General features: G+C 41.3%; 1 protein-coding gene across 1 annotated transcript in view; it reads right to left on the bottom strand.

The window, feature by feature from the left end:
- The window catches only part of Cds1 (CDP-diacylglycerol synthase 1), a 70,946-nt gene that overhangs the window by 8,432 nt on the left and 42,385 nt on the right, over positions 1 to 20,129 (bottom strand). Inside the window, exons 6-12 of the mRNA XM_027388525.2 lie at positions 14,519 to 14,577; positions 12,523 to 12,605; positions 11,203 to 11,290; positions 8,657 to 8,725; positions 5,558 to 5,710; positions 3,555 to 3,674; positions 2,535 to 2,638 (exon numbers count right to left, since the gene is read on the bottom strand). Of these exons, the coding sequence (XP_027244326.1) occupies positions 2,535 to 2,638; positions 3,555 to 3,674; positions 5,558 to 5,710; positions 8,657 to 8,725; positions 11,203 to 11,290; positions 12,523 to 12,605; positions 14,519 to 14,577 (676 nt within the window). The remainder of the gene's footprint in view (positions 1 to 2,534; positions 2,639 to 3,554; positions 3,675 to 5,557; positions 5,711 to 8,656; positions 8,726 to 11,202; positions 11,291 to 12,522; positions 12,606 to 14,518; positions 14,578 to 20,129) is intronic.

Below are 20,129 nucleotides of genomic sequence, written 5' to 3'. Positions count from 1 at the left end.
AATCAATAGGGCAGTTCCTCAGGAAAATGGGACTCAGTCTACCATAAGATCTAGCCATTCCATTCTTAGCCATATACCCAAAAGATGCACATTCATACAACAGGGACATCTGTTCAGCTATGTTCATAGCAGCACTATTTGTAATAGCCAGAAACTGAAAAAAACCTAGATGCCTCTCAACTGAAGAATGGATAGGGAAAATGTGGTACATTTACACAATGGAGTACTACTCAGTGGGGGGGAGGGGGAAACAATGGAATCTTGAAATTCATAGGCAAATGGATGGAACTAGAAGAAACCATCCTGAGTGAGGTAACCCAGTCACAAAAAGACAAACATGGCATGTACTCACTCATATATGGATTTTAGACATAGAGCAAAGTTTGCCAGCCTACAGTCCATACCGTCAGAGAAGCTAGGAAACAAGGGGGACCCTAAGAGAGGCATACATGGTCCCCCAGAGAAGAGGAAAGGGACAAGATCTCCTGAGCAAGTTGGGAGCATGGGGGGAGGGGAGAGGAAGCTAGGAGAAAGAGAAGGGGAGAAGAGGAGGGGAGAGGGAGCAGGAAGGTTGAGTAGGAGGAAGAATAGAGATCAAGAAAAGAGATACCTTAATAGAGGGAGCCATTATAGGTTTAAAGAGAAATCTGGCACTAGGGAAATATCCAGAGACCTACAAGGATGACACCCAACTAACAATCTAAGCAATAGTGGAAAGGCTACCTTAAATGCCCTTACCCGATAATGACACTGATGACTACCTTATATGCCATCCTAGAGCCTTTATCTAGTAGCTGATGGAAGCAGAAGCAGACACCCACAGCTAAACACTGAGTGAATTCCTGGAATTCAGTTGCAGAGAGGGAGGAGTGAAGAGCAAATGGGTCAAAACCAGGCTGGTGAAACCCACAGAACAGCTGACCTGAACAAGGGAGAGCTCATGGACCCCAGACTGATAGCTGGGAAACCAGCATAGGACCAACCCAGACCCCCTGAATGTGGGTGTCAGTTAGGAGGCCTGGGCAATCTATGGAGCCTCTGGTAGTACTTATCCCTAGTGTATGAATGGCATCGGGAGCCCATTCCACATAGAGGGATACTCTCTCAGCCTAGACACACAGGGGAGGTCCTAGGCCCTGCTCCAAATGATGACAGATTTGACTATTCCCCCATGGAAGGCCTCACTCTCCCTGGGGAGCAGAAAGGGGATGGGATAGGGTGTGGGTAGGGTGCAGGGAAGGAGGGGTGGGAGAGGAAACTGGTATTTACATGTAAAACAAGCTTGTTTCTAATTTAAATTTAAAAAGGGGAAATAAAAAAGCTAGGAAAAGAACAAATTAAACTTCAAAAATATAAAGAAATGAAAAAAATGAGTATAAATTATGAAGGGGAAAAACAAAGATACCACAGAAAAAACTAATAAAGTCTTGATTCTTTGAAAAGGGGAAGAAAGTTGTTAAAATTTAAGACTGCAATCTCTCTCCCCTCAAAAGATTAATACAAAAATTCTTACACTGGTATGGATACATACTTTTAAGTGTACATTTATGAATTTCTAAATGTAAGCTTTCCTCTAACTCTGATGAAAACATATTTTCTGTGGCCTTCTGGGCCCCAGTGGAGACCATGAAGATCCAATCACCATGTTACTACTGTTAGACTTCCTGTGCTAAACTGCCCCTGCAGGTCAAATCTGAGCCATTAATACCCAGTAACAAGAACAACCAACCATCTACTAAACAGTCACCTCCTCCTTCCGCCCCTCACACACTCAGCAACTTCCCTGCCAGCTGAAACCACCACTATTACATCTTTATTTCTCACTTCAGACCCTCTGATCTCTCAGCAAGAAGCTCGGAGGACGGGGTTTGGGCTGGGGTTGCTCTGTTTTTTTTTTTATTATTATTTTATTATTAGTTCAAATTAGGAACAAGCTTGCTTCACATGTCAATCCCTCCTCCCTCTCCCTCCCCGCCCCCTCCAACATCCCACCTGCCCCTCCACTCCCCAAGAGGGGAGTGGAGGGACCCATCCCCCCTCCACTCCCCAGGCAAGGTAAGGCCCTCAAAAGGGGCTCCCCAAAGTCTACCACATCATCCTGGGTCAGGCCTAGACCCTTCCCAGTGTGTCCAGGGGTTGCTCTGTTTTATTCTGTGCTATATTCATACCTAGAGCACTCTGCGACATGTCACAGACACTCAGGTAATAACTGAGCTGAAAGACCTCTCTTCTTCCTTCACAGCATTGGATGCAAGGCCCACAGTTAAGAAATATGATCTGTTTGTATTTTGAACGTAGCATGAGCCACACTGACTGGGCCTTTAAATTGGGTCCTGCTAACAATCATGGTGTACACTATCTTTAAGCTGCTCAAATGTATTCAAAACAATGAAGATTGGGTCCTACTACTTAGAGCTACAATTCCATTTAACTTGACAATATAAACTACCATTGATTCAAGCAGTTAACTTAAACTAATGGGAACTCAATCATGTAATGACAAGTTTTTGGTTTTGCTTTTAATAGAAAAGTACCTTATAAAACTTGTGATGTACACATGCACAAACGTTGCCATCAAATACTGACAATCAAACCTGTCCATTATCCCACCATGTCCAGGAATGGTGTTTGCAAAATCCTGCAGAAACAAACAAATGCACAAAAATATCACCTGTATCAAATTCTGACATGTAAATGTCTTTTCAGTATGATAGACTTTATAAGGAAAACAAATTTACTATTATTTTTTTCTAACAAATACAAATGAAAATATAACCAACAGACAAAAATGTTATTTTTCAAATCTCCACTCACAGTTTAATGATTTCTAAATTGGCCCACAGAACTGAAATAACACTAAATATTAATTAAGTCTAGCACTTTTTCTCATTAATGTAATTTTCCTAAATCAAAAGTCTACCAACCATCCTTATCTAATTTGTAACTGCCTATGCCCCTGCATGGCAGAAGCTGTGTGGGAGCTGCCTCAGTGTGTCACGGATACACAAGCATTTCTAACCTGTGTTTATCCAAACACTCCAGTAATAAACAATCTTCTTTCTGCACTGAGGGAAAAAAAAAAGAACATAGCAGCTGGCTCACTGACAACATGTTCGTCCACAGCCTGAGGATAGGCTAGGTGGTGAGGCTTCTGCAGATGCGCTCATTGCCCGAACCCCAGAGAACACAAGTTAACTCATGGACTGCTGTGGACTTGGAAAAATGTTCTTCGAAATCTGACAAGTCAGAAAGCCTGATAACCCCAAGAGAGACTGGGCAATGCTAAGCTGCAGACAATGCATGGCCAGATTCCTAAAGTCTTGAAGCCAGAAGAGGCTAAGACACTTCAAAAGAAATGAATATAGCATGGCCAAACCTACCCAAAAAGGAACACACTCAAACCAGCCAGGTAGCATGGCTGTGAGGCTAAAACAGATTTCAGGGATGGTCTGATTCCCATAGGCTTAGTGTGGCCAGTTGTGGACCACATGCCAATGACAATACAGCTCCTAACTATAGACACTAACAACATAGCAGAGAATGTAAAAACACACCTTGATTTTAAAAGCTCTTTTGAATCCACTGGCGAAGAAGCCTCCGAATGGGCCAATCAGCGATGCAAATGTTGAAAGTGCAATGCTATGTATCTGGAAGGGATACATGCTCACTGTTTCCTAAGGAGGAAAGAGTGGAGAGGACCAGCTGCATTAACACTGTACTTATTCATGCCACATAGCCTGGAAACCACGGCAGACATTGGAGGTCAAACCAGGCCACAATTTTGTTAACTTCTCAAGCTTTAAAGACCGTGAGAGAAAAATGTCATCATCAGCAGTCTCCACGTCCTGTGCCAACTCCCTGTCCGGCACCCACAGCCTCACTGTCACACCTGGTAGAATTCTAGCTCAGCGGGGGAATTAGGAAACAGCTGTGTGGGGGATTCACACTTTAGTTTACTCTATGTTTGCTCTTTTGGCCATAATACTTTGTTCTTATAATCATAGGATTTATTTTAATTTTATATTTCATAACACTAGTTTTAAACGATGAAATAGCAAAAAGTTGTCTTTGTCACAAAAACTAAGTGGAAGCTATGGAAACACATGGGGAAAAAAATTCTTTTCTTTTTCTTTCTCTCTTTTTAAAAAAACTGGTTTTTCAAGACAGGGTTTCTCTGTGTAACCTTAGCTATCCTGGAACTTGTTCTGTAGACCAACCTGACCTCGAGTACTGGAATTAAAGGTGTGCTCCACCACTGCCCAGCTCAGAAATAAGTATCTTAAAATACTGTTACGGGGTAGTGGCATGTACTCTGTAAGCTGACATAGGAGTACCTTGAGCTGAAGGCCAGCCTGGGCTACATGGTAAAACCCTGTCTCAAACAAAACAAAACAAGTCAAAATGAGCATGAACAAAATGATTACAGAAGATTTAGAGAAATCAACTAAACAGAATTTTCTATTTTTAAGTATATGGCTCTTTTCCGCCTTAAGTAACTATGAACTAAAAGCAGCATATAATGAATGTGGCCCTGGAAATTTTTGATCTGTTCTCAAAGAACAACATTGCTCCAAACTTTAGACTGATACCAGCTAAAGTTTTATAGCATGGAACAGGAAGCATGGATATTGAAAAACTGTTTAAAACCAAATATCAAGTGTTCAGAGATAAATTACTTATAGATTAACTTGTTTCTAAAAACTTGCAGGTGTGAGATTGAAGTATAGTGGACACACACACACCTTCATGTGCACACACAGTTACTGTATGTCCTTACTTGCTTGCTGCTGATGTGAAGGAAGGGGTTATTTGGCTCACAATTTATAGTCCCTCACCAAGGCAAGCCAAGGCAAGGACCTGGAGGGAACTGTGCTTGCTGGCTTGCTTTCTCTAGCTAGCTCAGCTACTTTCCTTATACAGCTCAGGCCCACCTGCCTAGGGATGGCACCACCCATAGTGGGCTTGGGTCTCCTCCATCTAGCAGCAATTAGGAAAATGTCCCACAGACAAGCCCACAGGACATTCTGACTTCAGTTGAGGTTCCCTCTTCCCATGTAAAAACTAACCAACCCACTTTTCCCCCATTTTAATGATGAAACAACAGACAGGAAGAGTCTACCACAGAGCATACTGAGAGATGATGTCTCAGCTGTTTGGTGGCAATGGTGGAAATGCCAGGACTCATTTTTAGGAGATTTCTATATTAATAATGACCCCTAAATAATCAAGGACTCTTTCAACTGATGAATCTTAATTAAGTTCTATACTTACTCAAATCATATCGGTATTCATTTACTTGTAAAAAAAAATCTTCATATTTATTTCTAAATTTTATTTTACTTTTTAAAAACATAAAATAAATTGCTATCAGTATTTAAATCATTATGCAAATAAATTCCTAGTGTACAAACATATGCTTGGAAATGTGAGTACCCATTTGATGTTTAAGATGATGCCATCTACATCTTTTAAGGAAAGAACCAGGATACCACTTTCTAGGGAAGCTCAGCCGGGAATGATGGATCTCCAATCACATCCGCTAGCCATTCACTCTCACCCGTCTCAGCACCGCCTTTAGGAATGGAGGGAGGGAGTAACTCTGGAGCTGGAACAGTTCTGAGGGCTCACATTCTGTCACAAAAGAGTTGACATCGCTTCTGTATTCCACTGGGCACACAAAGTACTGGTATTTGGACAACACATAGGCGGCCTGCGGAACAAAGCAAGAATCCATGAGCTACTGCCCAGTAAAAGGGAGCTGAGAACCACAGGACAGAGCCAGGTGCCGAGTGTCTTTGTATCGGCATTTGGCTGTGTATTCACACAGTTAGGTCAGGAGGGTCCCAAGAGAAACACTGAAAAACCTTCAGAGAATGGAAGAATTTTTGAAAGCAGTGAGATCACCATACAAAATCACAAGGGGCGGGGCTAATGTGGTCTTGATAGAGCTTCATGGGAGATCTTACTTTTAAATGTTATCTTATTACTATTCTAAGAACATATATGTGGTGTGTGTGTGCATGCCAGGGAACTTCCCTGTGGAGTCAGTTTTCTCCTCCTTTTTTGTGGACTATGGGGGATCAAACTCGGGGCCCCATGACTTGCACAGAAAGTGCCTTTACCCACGGAGTCATCTCTCCAGCCCAAGGCCTTACTTTTGAAATGTCTACATAGTTACTCTTAGCAGAGCCTAAGAAGACACAGTGCAGGAGTGGATTATAAAGATATGGGCTGTGCAGGGGGGCTTATTGCACGTATACTTGTGTTAATTTCATCAACTGATACAAAAATCACTAAGCAAACAGTATACAACAGTGCAGGTGTAAGGTACCACTGTCCCTTAACAGCCTAGGATGCCTGACTCAACTGTTCATCATTGCAATCTTTAAAATTAGCCATCTTCAGACATGGAAATGGGAGATAAGGTAAAACATCTTGTATGTTTGGTTCCACTTCTCTTCCAGCCACTCGTTCCATTGTTTTGCTCAAGAACTGCAGAAATTCAAATATGCTGCTAGGAATAGATTCCAACTGCTCTTTGCTTCCAAATGAGCCAGTTTCTTATCTGGTTGCATGTTACATTTTCAGGGCTAGCTTCTTCCAATGATGGGGCTTTCCACATGGAATCTCTAAATAATAAATGCTTATGGTATTACTTAACTTGGTGTTTATTTTTGACATGTAAACCTTAAGTGGGACTGGATCCTCCATATGTATCAATGATTACTAACATTCTACCTCAGAATTTGCTTTTTTTCCCCAAATTCGACTAGAATTTTTATTCAGAATGAATTATGTTTATAAACTAAATAGTGGGGTAGTTTCCTCACATAGGACAATGCCACACTTATTTACTCTCCCAAAGCTTTGTGTTGTTATTATTACAGATTTAAATTTTTGCGTTCCCTAAGAGTAATTTTTTGGGGCTGGAGAGATGGCTCAGAGGTTAAGAGAACTGACTGCTCTTCCAGAGGTCCTGAGTTCAATTCCCTGTAACCACATGGTGGCTCACAACCATCCGTTATGAGATCTGGTGCCCTCTTCTGGTGTGCAGATATATGTGGAAGCAGAATGTTGTATACATAATAAATAAATAAAATATTTAAAAAAATTCAGATCAACCTTTAAAAAGAGAGCAATTTTTGTGTATTTTTTCTCTAGTCATTTATAGACCCCTTATTGATACTTTTTATTATAGTAATTTTATTATTATTTGAGGAGGGACATTGAGACAGTCCCACTGTATGGCTCTGACTGTCCTGGAACTCAATAAGTAGACCAGGCTGGCTTTGAACTCACAGAGATCTGCCCGACTCTGCCACCCCAGTGCTGCCACTAAATATCTTTAATCAAACCTAAGCTCTAGGACTAGGGATGAGGCTCAGTAGTGAGTGTTTGCTCAGCATGTTCAAGGTCCTGGGTTCAATCCCAAGCACCAAAGCCAAATAGAACACTGGCCCCAAACCCTACAACCATGGGCTAATATTTTAAACATGAACATGCTGGACTCACAACAGGAAATACTCATTGATCCAGTGGCCACCATGTGTCGGAAGGCAGACCTGAACACCATCTTCATTCTGTAAGTACTCAGAGGACACCTGTCCCAGCATCTGTACTCTCCTAAACAAGCAGTGAAGCCTCCAAAAAGTACCAAAACAAACAACACCATGTGGATCTCCAACGTGGCTGCACTCTCCAGCACAATGTGGATCTCCAACGTGGCTATACTCTGGAATCACCTGAGAAAGTCCAGCACTCTGGATCCCTCTGGGACACAGAATTTAAGCTCCCATGTGACCTGCTCTGCAACCTGAGTGACAGGTACTGGTGTTCCAAGATGGCTATACTTAGTAGGTTGGGATTTTCTGTTTGTTTGTTTGTTTGAAGCATTCCATACATGAGTTCTATATTTAAATCACTTCCAGGCCTTCTGCTCCCTTCTCCAACTCCTCTTGTGCCCCCATAATCACTTCTCAAATTCATAGCCTCATCTTCTCCAGTTATTATTGTTTTATACACCTATACACACACACACACACACACACACCCTGATCGTATGTATACATGTTTAAGGCTGATCACTTGGGATTAGAAGACTTGTAAGGACCTCTCTCAAGAAGACTGATGCTCCATCTTTTAGCAGCCATTAATAGCCTGCCCCTCTTCATGAAGGTGAGGCCTTGTGAGATTTCCCATGTATGTGTTGGAATGTCAAGCAGTATTGTCACTGTGTGGGTCTTGTTTAGATGATCACTGTTAAGATTTTGTGGGTATAGCTCCCTGGCAAATATGGAAGACACTATCTATCTTGTACCAGACATGTTGGTCCTCTGGCTCTAACAATCTTTCCTCCCCCTCTTTGGAGATGTTCTGCAAGTCTTCGGGGTTAAAGTGTAGATGTATTGGTGGGAATGGGCAGTCTTTCTTATATTTATAGGGGAGTGTGGGTCTCACTTCTCACCAAACAAAGTTCTTTATGCAGCAGAATCCACACTAATCAAAACGAAGAGAGTGACTAACTATGGGTGCATATTTACTAAGTTTTAATAAAAGATATCAGTAGCATTTTGTGGTTTTTGTAGGCTTAGAAAAGGCTAAAATTTAACATGCATTTTCAGAGTATAAATAAGAGTAAAATCCCAGTAAAACTCACAATGAATCCAAATATGACTGTGGAGAAAAAACCGCCAATGAATCCTTCCCAGGTCTTCTTAGGAGACAGCTAAGAGGTCAGATAAGATGGAGAGTTAGTACATGCACAAAACCAGGGAATGGAAGTGCCTCATTGAGTTCCCCAAATACCCTGTACATCTCTTATTTGAATGGGTTGACACTCTAGTTGTTCATGGCATAGTCATGAATGACCTCAGCTTGTGACTTGAGAAGCATCTAATGCAGAGCAGCCCCTCAAACATATGTGATGCAACTCTTCAAACGTGTGATGGAGCCCCTCAAACATGTGTGATGTGTCGTGATAGCTATTCATCTCTATTAAGTAGCCCCTAAAGTTCTTTTTTTCTTTCCAAGGGCTATAAATTCAATTTCGAAATAGTTTCCTCATGACTTGCATGTTTCTCTTAGAATAAGATTGTTAGTCATCCCACATAGACATGCCAGTGCTGAACTGCTACTGACCAGAGAACAGAAGGAATACCACAAGGGACAGACACTTGACACTGCAGGTTGTCTCTTTTTTGTCAGGTAGGCTAGGGAGAGAGGGTCCCGCTCTGAAGCCCAATCTGGTCTAGAACTCAAAACCCTCCTGCCTCAGCCTCTCAAATGCTGAGATTATAAATTCGTACTATTGTGTTCAGCTCAGTCCTAATAGTCAAGACATACAAGATTTACTTCTGAAATGGAATATTTAAGCCTCAAATTATGCACCCACCCCCATATCTGTCTACCTTTAGACACAAGGAACATATTGTGCTTCTGAGAATAGACACTGGGTATGTTTCACAGTCTGGCTATTACTTCCCAGTCGATGAGACATTCAGAGAGAAAACTCTGGAGGTAAGTCTGGAACTTGGTTGCATAAGGGATAGGAGAGAAACCTCAGGAGTTGTGGTCCTAACTGCCAAAGCTGCCTTGAAAGGTAAGAATCAAAATGAATATTGATGTTATATACTCTCAGTGCTAACTCTCAGTGAGAAGGAATGGGTCACAGCCACAGCTACCTGAGCTCCTTGTAAACTTCTTATCTTGAAGCTAGGAAGCCGCAAAGCTAAACTAAATGGGCAGCGGTGGTTTCTTAACAAATCTGTTGAAAGTTTTGCCATGGAGAGGGAACCAATGCACCTCTCCTGAGATAATCCAGTGTCTACCTGAGTGCCATTGAGTGGACTCAAACTCAAAGTGTCTGCTGATAACTTAAGAGAGCTTCAAGCAAACTCTCACTGGATCACAAAGTCATTGCCCAATCTCCGGGGCAGATCACACAAATAATCCTCTTTGGTGAAATCACTTGAAAGGTATTCCAAACCAGCCCCTAGGACTCCAGCATGGGTCTCAGTCTCCCTCGGCTAGTTTAGAGCTCAGCACTGTGAACACACTGACTTGTTCTGTGGCAGCAGCTTTAGAAACATTTCAGAGGGCTGGAGAGTTGGCTCAGAGGTTAAGAGCACTGGCTGCTCTTCCAGAGGTCCTGAGTTCAATTCCCAGCAACCACATGGTGGCTTACAACCATCTGAACTGAGATCTGGGGCCTTCTTCTGGCCTGCAAGCATACATACAGACAGAATAGTATATACACAATAAATAAATAAATCTTTAAAAATACTTAAAAAAAAAAAGAAAGAAACATTTCAGAGATCCTCACCTTGCCTGTCAGCAGCCCTGCAGCTGTGTGGCTGCCCAGAGGAGATTTGATGGAGGTACCTAAGGGGCAGGCTACCCATGCTCCCCAGGACCACACTTCCTCACATCGCTTGCAACAGCATGAGGCTAATTCATACTCCATACTCCAGCAGTTCCTCAGTAACTGCTTTTCTCTCAGGCAAGGAATGCATCTGTGAGATTCCTATTTGGACACTTGGCTTAGTATGGAACCTGAATTCCTATTGGACACTTGGCTCAGTATGCAAACTGAACTCCTAATGGACACTTGGCTCAGTATGGAACCTAACATCTTATATGTAGACGTTACCAAAAAAAAAAAAAAAAAACTTAAAAAACTAAACGAGTTGTAGGAAAAGGTTGGATTTTTCATGAAGAACTGGTTTCTTTCTTGCCCCAAATGAGATCTGAATAATGTAATTCATGTCCTTGTCTCCACCATCCATAAACAGAACCAAATCTAAGGCAAAACAAATGGGAGGCCTATTGAGGTGTGTTTCCCCCCCCTTGTCTCACTTCTCACTGTTGGTTTTAGATCCTCCAGTCTATTATTTAAATGAACTTGGAATTCTTTGAATGAGAGTACATAGAGACATGTGCCTTGCTCTCTTAGGAAGTTTAGCATAGCTAGCTGTGGGAATGCTGGGAGTGGGTTAAAAACCTGATCAGCGGTCGGGGAAGAGAAGGCAGCAGAGGGAAATGGAGCCAGGCCCCCACGGAGGTCCCAAGCAAATACATGACAGCAAACTCAGAGGGAATTATAAGTGAGCGGGTAGTCACTGCCCTGCAAGCTGCTTCATGTGCAAACATCAAGGTACCCAGGAAACGAAACGGGAAGGGCTTCCTCCTAAAATTTCTCATTACCTTAATTAAGGGAGTTCTTCCAAAAAAGAATCCGAAAAGGTAAGCAGTGATGTCATTGCAGATGACACTTGATATTGGAACAAGGAACCTTTAAAACATTAGCAGAGAAAAGTCTTCCGGTTAAAGAGGAAATGCTTATCCCGTTTACAGCTCAGAATGAACCCACGTGACAGCCCCTTTATATCAACAGTGGACAGAGCACAGCACAGCACATGGCAAGACCTGGGAGAAGCAGGAAATATCACACATGCTTGCTCAGCCAAGAGATATAACAAAATCTATCACTAATTAAGACACTTAGAACGCTGCTAGGGAAACCATTAAATAACCAATTGCTATAGTTACAAACATTTAAAACTTAATTTTGTAAGGAACAACTTGCAAAAAAAAAAAAAAACAAAAACAAAAAAACACTTCTTTGAGGAAGAGCAGCCTTGTGTCAAACAAGTCAGTTGTGCAGCCAGAGACTGAAGTGACAAGCATACACCAATCTCTTAATGCAAATTTTCTTTCAGGAAAATTATTCATTTTAATCCTATAATCTTAGCCTCCAACTTTGTCAAATTCTGATAGCTTTGCAGAACCTATTTATATAAGCCACATTTCTCCCTCAATTAAAAGGCTTTATATGGCATCCATCCCTAAACTAGATTGTTTACACAAACACATGCACATTTTGGTAAGCTGGCAAAACTCCAGTTAGCTATAAAAGATTCTAGTTGGTGACTCTATGATGGATGGGGTGGGAGAAGCCTCATTTTCATTGTCTATATGCATATACAGAGAACCTCATTAAGTCTCCATTCCAACTCATTTCTAATTATTAATTTGGATTACTTTTAATTAATAAAAACACTGTCTGGATCCACAAACCCCAGTGCTGTGGAGTGCACAGCTCTGCACATATACAGTCTAGCAGCTTGCTCCTTCCCAGAAGTGAAGTGGGTCCCACCAACTGTCACCTGGAGAAAGGTGATTATTTCTCCAACCCGCTTACTGAAAGCCAACTTTCACATACTTCTTGGATTTCATGTAAATAACATCTAACCTTTGGTTTTTAAAAAGTAACACTGGGGTTTATTAGCATCTGAAAATGGAACTGAGGAAGGCTTTCTGCATTTTACTTGGAACTAAAAGAAAAGTTTCCAGTCATCAGTGAAGTATTTTGTGCTCAGTTGTCAAACAGTAAGTAAAACTCAATAATTTTAATGGGATACATCCATGTTGCAGTGGAAACTGGAAAACTACTGCCCGGTGTTAGGGGGTTTAAAGGGCAAGACATAAAAATAGAACGCAGCATAACACAACATAATCCCTTACCATATCATGCCTTCAAACAGATTTTGGATGACAAGATGTGACTGAGTAACGGTTATCAGTAAAGTGACATGGGTCCATGCGAACTGTTAATAGCCCAACAACACAAAAATTAGCAAACATAGCTCATCAGACAGCCAATTAGCAAGAGCAATTTTGAAACACAAATTTTCTGCCATGACTTCTGATCAAAATTTGTAAGGTAAGGTCATACAAACAAAACAGTGCAGTTAGTAAATTACACTATTCACATTGTCTACTAAAACCCCAAAATAACGGAAATGCTTAGCAAAATAGTTGTAACTTATAAAAGAAATGCTAATGCCAGTGAGACACATTACAAAGTTTTAAAAACACAGAGAAAAAAAGCACCTTGGGTCACTCCACTTAAATCACTGAGAGTTAAGAGTGTTGCTGTGGTGTGTGGAAACTGCGGTAGTCTGAGGCTCCTTGCTTTCCTGGGTTCCCTGGCAACTTCCCCTGCAAAGAGTTATTCTAACTTTGAATGCCTGAAACTCAGGATTCAACTGTCTATTTTCCATCTCCTCATGCTGAAAGTTGATCTTTCTAGGTCTGTTCAATGACATTGAACAATCTCAAAATTTCAAAGCCCTGCGCTATTTGCCGCATCCATCATTCCCTCGCCATCCCTCCCTTACCCCTCATCCTGAGGGATGGCTGTTTTCATGACATTTAGCACAATTACTATGGACAGAATGTGAATCAAAAGCAGTCATCTGATATTCTCATCTGATAAATTTGTTTGGCAATTATGAAGTGATTTTTTTCAACAAATTCAGATTTTTATTTACTCCTAAACATTATTCTCAACTCAGCATGATATTTTATGTTGGTTGTTTTCCTCTCTTCTTACACTAAAGGAAACAAATACTTTATGCTGGTTGCTTTAAAATATACACTTTTTCAATAGGCAACTGGCCCTATTATATTCTATAGCTGGCCCTTTGTATCCAGTAAGTCCTATATCCACAAATTCAGGAGCCATAGATACACGGATCAAGATGTGCAGACTTATTTATTCTTGTCATTATTCCCTAAGCAACAACTATTTATACGTAGGATTTGATCATGTTAAGTCTTGTAATTAACTAGAATGATTTAAAGAGCACAGGAGGATACAAGTTGGCCACAGAGAAACAAAGGTCCCCCAGCGCGCACAGAGCCTGTTATTCACAAGGATCCTAGAACCAAGTTCCTAACAGGAGATTTGATTACTTCCCATCGGTATTGATGTTCTTAGATTTCATTAAGATTTTTACTCTAGGATCACCTGAAATTAGAAATGTAGGAAATACTATAAATTTCTTAGCAATAATAACTTATAGAATGTTTTCTTAAAGAAATTCCCAAGTGGGGAGCATGATCTAATATGAAATAATCCTTGCTGACCCCAAGTTTGCTTCTCTCAGAACTGCATTGCATGTTAGACTCATAAGTAGCTCCACTTCAGGAAAATGAGAAGTTCACTGTGTAAAGTAATGGATCTCAGGAAACATAGACCGCTTCTCTCCACTGCACAGAGTATCTGAGGGCAACGATGACCTATGACTGACCATAATGACCACAGAAGCACATGCTCTGCACTGTGCTGATGCCAACAGCTGGCGTCCAAGGTCAAATTCAACAAAACCACATGGCACAAGCTTGTTAGGTTTCAGCAACTATCCCAGAGATGAACTGCCACAATTAGGCAGTTCAAACATAAAGTTTGACAAAACTTTAAAGTTTGACAAAAGTCAAACATATTGTTTACAGTTTTTTCTTTGAAAATACTTTAAAATGTTTCAGGAACAACTTAAGGACCATTATACATTTTAAATCTCAAAACCTTTTCAACTACAACATTTTGTACCTAATGAACCCTAAAAATTAAAACATTCTTCGGGCTCAGGCAAGACATTAAATAGCTAATTTGACTGTTATCTCTTCAAGTCCAGGAAAAAGATGAGCACAGCTATGGGAAACTGTCGATACACACCATATAAAACTGCAGGCGGTAGTGTTTCTTCACCAAGCTCAGTACAAACATGCAGAAACCTGTTCAAAAACAAAAGACATGCTGTGTGATTCTGTACTGAGGACTAAGGGATCCCCTGAATGCCACCTCCCCCATCCAAGCATATTTCAGCCCATCACTCAATGCCACCTCTCCCACTTTACAGTAAGTATTTTAAGTAGTTTCCTGAAGGGACGATTCTGAAATCTCTGAAATGCCAGATATATTCCACGGGAAAAAAATTCAATCACTATCTCCTACATTAATTAGATGAACTATTCCCTTGCTAATATGGAAGCTGGAATATATATTAAGTCATCAATTTATCAAGAGCAGGCTGATAGGTCAATGCAGCATGTGCAGGCACCCTAGGCTTAATCTTCAGCATAGCAAATCCCGCCATATAAAATGTCAATTGAGAGTATGCATGGAATGCATTCAATGTATGTATAGCATGAAAATTAATAAACACTACGGCAGCTGATGCCTATTAAACACGCTATGTTCCTACCTCCCATCTAAGCTTTGACATGTGTTAACTCTATCCTTCCAATACCCTTGATGCAGTTATCCTTCATCATCTCCACTTCACAAATGGAGACAGAGGTTTTGTTTCTTCTCCGAGGATCACAGAATTAAAAGAAATGTCTAGATGCTCCTGGCCCTCAAGTCACTCAGTTCCATGGAAATGCAAGTGACACGAATAACTTGAAGTGACAAAGAATAACCTGAAATTTCTCAAACCAGTAGTAAAAATACAGTAAAATATAATGCTTTTTAAGTAATTACTTATTTCTCGGTGCTTGAGTTGCATCAAATATATTTATTACAATAAAGATGTATTGCAGTTGTCCAAATCAGTGAAACTCCCTAACCATATACTTTCCTCAGAACACCAGTAAATTTATAAAGATGCATCTAGCAGAGGTGGATACTGAAAATGCATAAACCAAGTCTAAGATAAGTGAGTTTACAGTGAATCTGACACAGAAACCAAACCTATATGTCGACTGACTTACAACACATAAGACATAAGATTTTGCGTCTCTGTACTCAGTTTATTGGCAGTATAACTAAGGATGCATCTCTCCTCAGGACAGAGACTCAAACAGCAGCTGCCTCTGTCTATTTTTGATAACTGCCTTTAAATGTCCAATGTGAAGGATTATGGCAAAATAAGAGCACTGGAGAACTGACCACAGTTCCTGCCTCCTATTTGTCATCCATTGAGTAATCAGGCTTAGTGGACTACAAAGCCAGTAGGGAAACATTCTTTGGTGCAAACATCCAAAAGCTGTAACATTCAGGATGGGGAGGTAGAGAGGGCATTAATGCAAGCAGAGAAGGTCTAAGAACATGGAGTCTGTGCTGCTTCAACTGCCAAGTGTGTAAAAGTCTCATTTTAGATTTTCTGCCTTTAAGTTTTATTTCTGTGAGGACTAGATTTTGTTTTATTTCTTTATTGAGAATTTCATGTGCAAATGCTGTAGTTATCGTTTTTCCTCTCTCTAACTCCTCTTATGATCCCCAACTCCTCAGATTCATGAATGTTCACATGCCGAACACTGAAATGGGAGCCATTTCTATCACAAGTGAACAAAATCAACCCAAATGCATCAAAGACCTCAATGTGGAACCTGAAATGCTATAGCTTCTGTAAGGCAATACAGGCAGGACCCTACAGGACTTCGGTGAAGCAGACTCTCTCAAAGGGACTCTATTTGCCTAGGTATTAAGGCCAAGAATGACAGATGGGGCCTCACCAAACTAAACATTTTATACAGCAAAGGAAAGAGTCGGTCAAGTGAGGAGGAAGCCACAGAGCAGAGAATCTGTGACAGCTATTCACCCAACGAAGGATTAATACCCCAAATATACAAAACTCACAAAACAGTCAAGAAAATAAATGACCCAATTAAAAACCAAGCCAGAGATCTGAACAGAGAGTTCTCCAAAGGAATAAAAATGACTAAGAAATATCTCAGAATGTGTTCAATATCCTTAGCAATTAGGAAAATGCAAATTAAAACACTTTGAGATTTCATCTTACCACAGCAGAATGGTTAAAATCAAGAAAACAGAGCTGGGTGGTGGTGGCACATGCCTTCACTCCCAGCACTCGGAGGCAGAGGCAGGTGAATCTCTGTGATTTCAAGACCAGCCTGGTCCACAGAGTTCCAGGACAGCCAGAGCTGCTATACTTGAAAAACGAGAGAGAGAGAGAGAGAGAGAGAGAGAGAAGAGAGAGAGAGAGAGAGAGAGAGAGACAGAGACAGAGAGAGACAGAGAGAGACAGAGAGAGAGAGAGAGCAGCTGACAATAAGTGTTAGTGAGGATGTAGGGAAAGGAGAACTGTAGTTCCTTGTTAGTAGAACTGCAAACTGGTGCAGCCACTATGAAAAGCAATGAGGAAAACTCTCAAAAAGCTAAAATCAGATCTGTCATATGACCTGGTTATACCACTCCTTGGCACATGCCCAGGAAGACAAACACTACACATTCTCTTATCTCCAGATCATACCTCCAGTCTTCAGATGTGAGTATATCATCTGGAGTAACCATGGAAACCAGGGAAGTAAAGGGGGGAGCTCTAGAGAGGAGACTAGTGGGACCCAGGTGCTATGGAGGGGAAATGGGGAAAATGGGCTGGGGGGGGCAACTCACCTGGGGAGGGATAAGGGAAGGGAACACAGAGGGAGGGAGATAAATAACACTAAGGATCTGTGACAAAGCCAAAGGAAATAGTGTGTGTGTGTGTGTGTGTGTGTGTGTGTGTGAGAGAGAGAGAGAGAGAGAGAGAGAGAGAGAGAGAGAGAGAGAAGAGAGAGAGAGATGGGGTGTGTGGTGTGTGTGTGTGTGTGTGTGTGTGTGTGTGTGTGTGTGTGTGTGTGTGTGTGGTACAGTTTAAATCCATGTCACCTTGGTAACAATGCTCTACCCAAAATCCATAAACTATGGTGGCTATTTTTAATTGGTGTTTGGACACAATCTACAATCACTTGAGAAGGATCTAGAAATTCTAGACAGGCTGGCCTGGACTGGGTGTGTATAGAGAGCAGGAGAGCACAAGCAGTCAAACATTCTCTCTCTGCTCCTGATGTGGGTGTGACTGGCTGCTTCAAGTGCCTGTCTTGACTTCCCCTGGATAGTGGACTGACCAAGAGAGAGCTAAAACAAACCTTCTCTCCCCAGAGTTGCTTTCTGTCAGAGACTTTCATCACAGCAACAGAAATGAAACTGAGACAACTCCCACAGCAGGGAGATATATCTTGCAGTGCAAGTAGCAATGGGACTCTGTGCCTGGAGTAAAAGGCTAATGGGGACCAGGCAGAGGCAGGGACTGCTGGAACCTCCCTGAGCACAAGCACATCCCTCAGTGCCCCAGAACAGCATCAGCACTATCTTGATATCATTAGCTATGAGCCATTCACACTGAAATGCACCAAACAAAATGGGCAGTTCAATCATTCAGTATTTTTCTACTGGACATTTCACCCAGAACAATCTTGACAATCTGTTTTGATTGGCCCAGTTTCACCTACAGGCTACAGTTACTCAAGAACTAAATACATCAAGACCACATGTCTCTGACTTCACAGGAGGAGGTTAAAGTGTTGGTGGTTTGAATAAGAATGGCCTCTGTAGGTTCATACATTTGAATGCCTAGTCACAAAGGAGAGGAAACATTTGAAAAGATGGGAAGGATCAGGAGGAAAGCCTCTCCTTCCATCCATAGGTCAGCCTGTGGACCACAGTTCTCAGTGACATGCCTGTCACCATAATCCCTGCCATGGTGACAATGCAGTAGGCCTCTGAAACTGTAAGCAAGCCCCCAGTTAAATGCTTTCTTTTATAAATGATGCATGGGTCATGGTGTCTCTTCATAGCAATAGAACACTAAGACATCAAGTTTATCTAAAGCTAAATATTTTTCAAGAAAAACATTCTTTTTAATAATAGATATGAAAATCATTATCATTTACAACTACATGGCTACTTGAATATTTTATGCTTAAAACATAAAAGTGTGCACATATATCGTAACTCTAAAGATCATTTATATATTTGGATCCATAGTCATACCTTTTTGTTAACTAAAGAATATTTATATAGCTATGTTTTCAATTAAAATCATAGGCTACAGGAAAGGCCACTATAATGGTTATTTTTTGTCAACTTGACACAAACTAGAGTCACCTGGAAAGAGGGGCACTTAACTGAGAAACTGCCTCCATCAGACTGGCTTGTGAACATGTCTGCAGGGCATTTTCTTGATTAACGATTGATGTGGGAGGGCCTAACCCACTGTAGGCGGTGACACCCCTAAGCAGGTGGTCCTGGAGTGTATAAGAAAGTAGCTGAGCAAGCCATAGGAACAAGCCAGTGAGCCATGCTCCCCCATGGTCTCGCTTCACCCCTTGCCTCCAGGTTCTGGCTATAGCCTCCCTCGGTGATGGACCACAATCACGAAATATAAACCAAATAAACTCTTTCTTCCCCAAGTTGCTTTTGATCAGTGTTTTATCACAGCAACAGAAAGCAAACTAGAACAGGTCCCTAACACACTCAGCTGTAATGAAACAGCTCTTAATGCAGTTATGTGGCCCTGTCCTGGCAGAGCTGGAGGTGCGGATGCAGGCATGAGCATCAGCACCCCATCCCAAGCACTCCCCAAGCAGCAGCAAGAGTCAGTTTCCAACAGACAAACAGAAGTGTCTACAGCAAAGTATAAAAGCAAATCAGATGGTTGAGCAGGTCATGAAAAGTAAGGGGAAAATTGAGAAACTGGAAAAGTTCAAAAGACACAATACAGCAGAATTCAGAAAATTAGTTAACAATTTAAAAACTTATCAAGTATTTGATATTCCAGATGCAAGACACACACACACACAAAGTGAGATAGGCACGAGAATTACCGAGCTCACTGTACACCTGGAGAGATGGGAAATAGAAAACTAAAGCTGTTCATAGGTTTTAGTATTAGTGATTAAGCAACTCAGTAATCATGTGGCATCGTCAATTCTAAAACAGCCACGAGGAGCCTCGATTTGAACAAGGTGCTTAAACTCCCTCCTTATTCTTTACCTTACTGGTTGCACTCCTTGCCAACACTCAACCTTCTAGCAGCATCTTAAGTAAATTGAGAGGCATACTGCATTGTATGGTCTAGTCACACCCTAGATGACAGCTGAATTGTTCACACACAGGTTAAATGAATGGGTAATTCAGAAACTGATATACAAAGAGTCATATTGACGGAATTTTAAAAGAAAAGCTGCCAAAGGAGACTGATCAGATACCAAAACAACAGCGTATCAGTGTAAGGAAAACGATCATTGGCTAAAATGATACATGTGACTGTAGTTGCTGACGTTCTATGTGGTCAAACACCCCAACTGCACCAACAAACACAGAGCTTGTAAGGAAGGCATGCTTGCTGTCATTCCTAAACAGCCCAAGCCCAAGTCACCAGGCCTGGGAGACGTATGCAAATTCAGTCTCACTGACTTTTTTTCTTTGCTTATTAGTCAAAGTCACTTTGTGACAAGATTATCTAAATGCTAGGACAACTTCTAAATCCTACTCAAGTGAG

The sequence above is a fragment of the Cricetulus griseus genome, assembly GCF_003668045.3.
Source record: "Cricetulus griseus strain 17A/GY chromosome 1 unlocalized genomic scaffold, alternate assembly CriGri-PICRH-1.0 chr1_1, whole genome shotgun sequence".
NCBI classification, from domain to species: Eukaryota; Metazoa; Chordata; class Mammalia; order Rodentia; family Cricetidae; genus Cricetulus; species Cricetulus griseus.
Note: the sequence above shows the minus strand (reverse complement) of the source record. Positions and strands in the feature narration are given on the sequence as shown.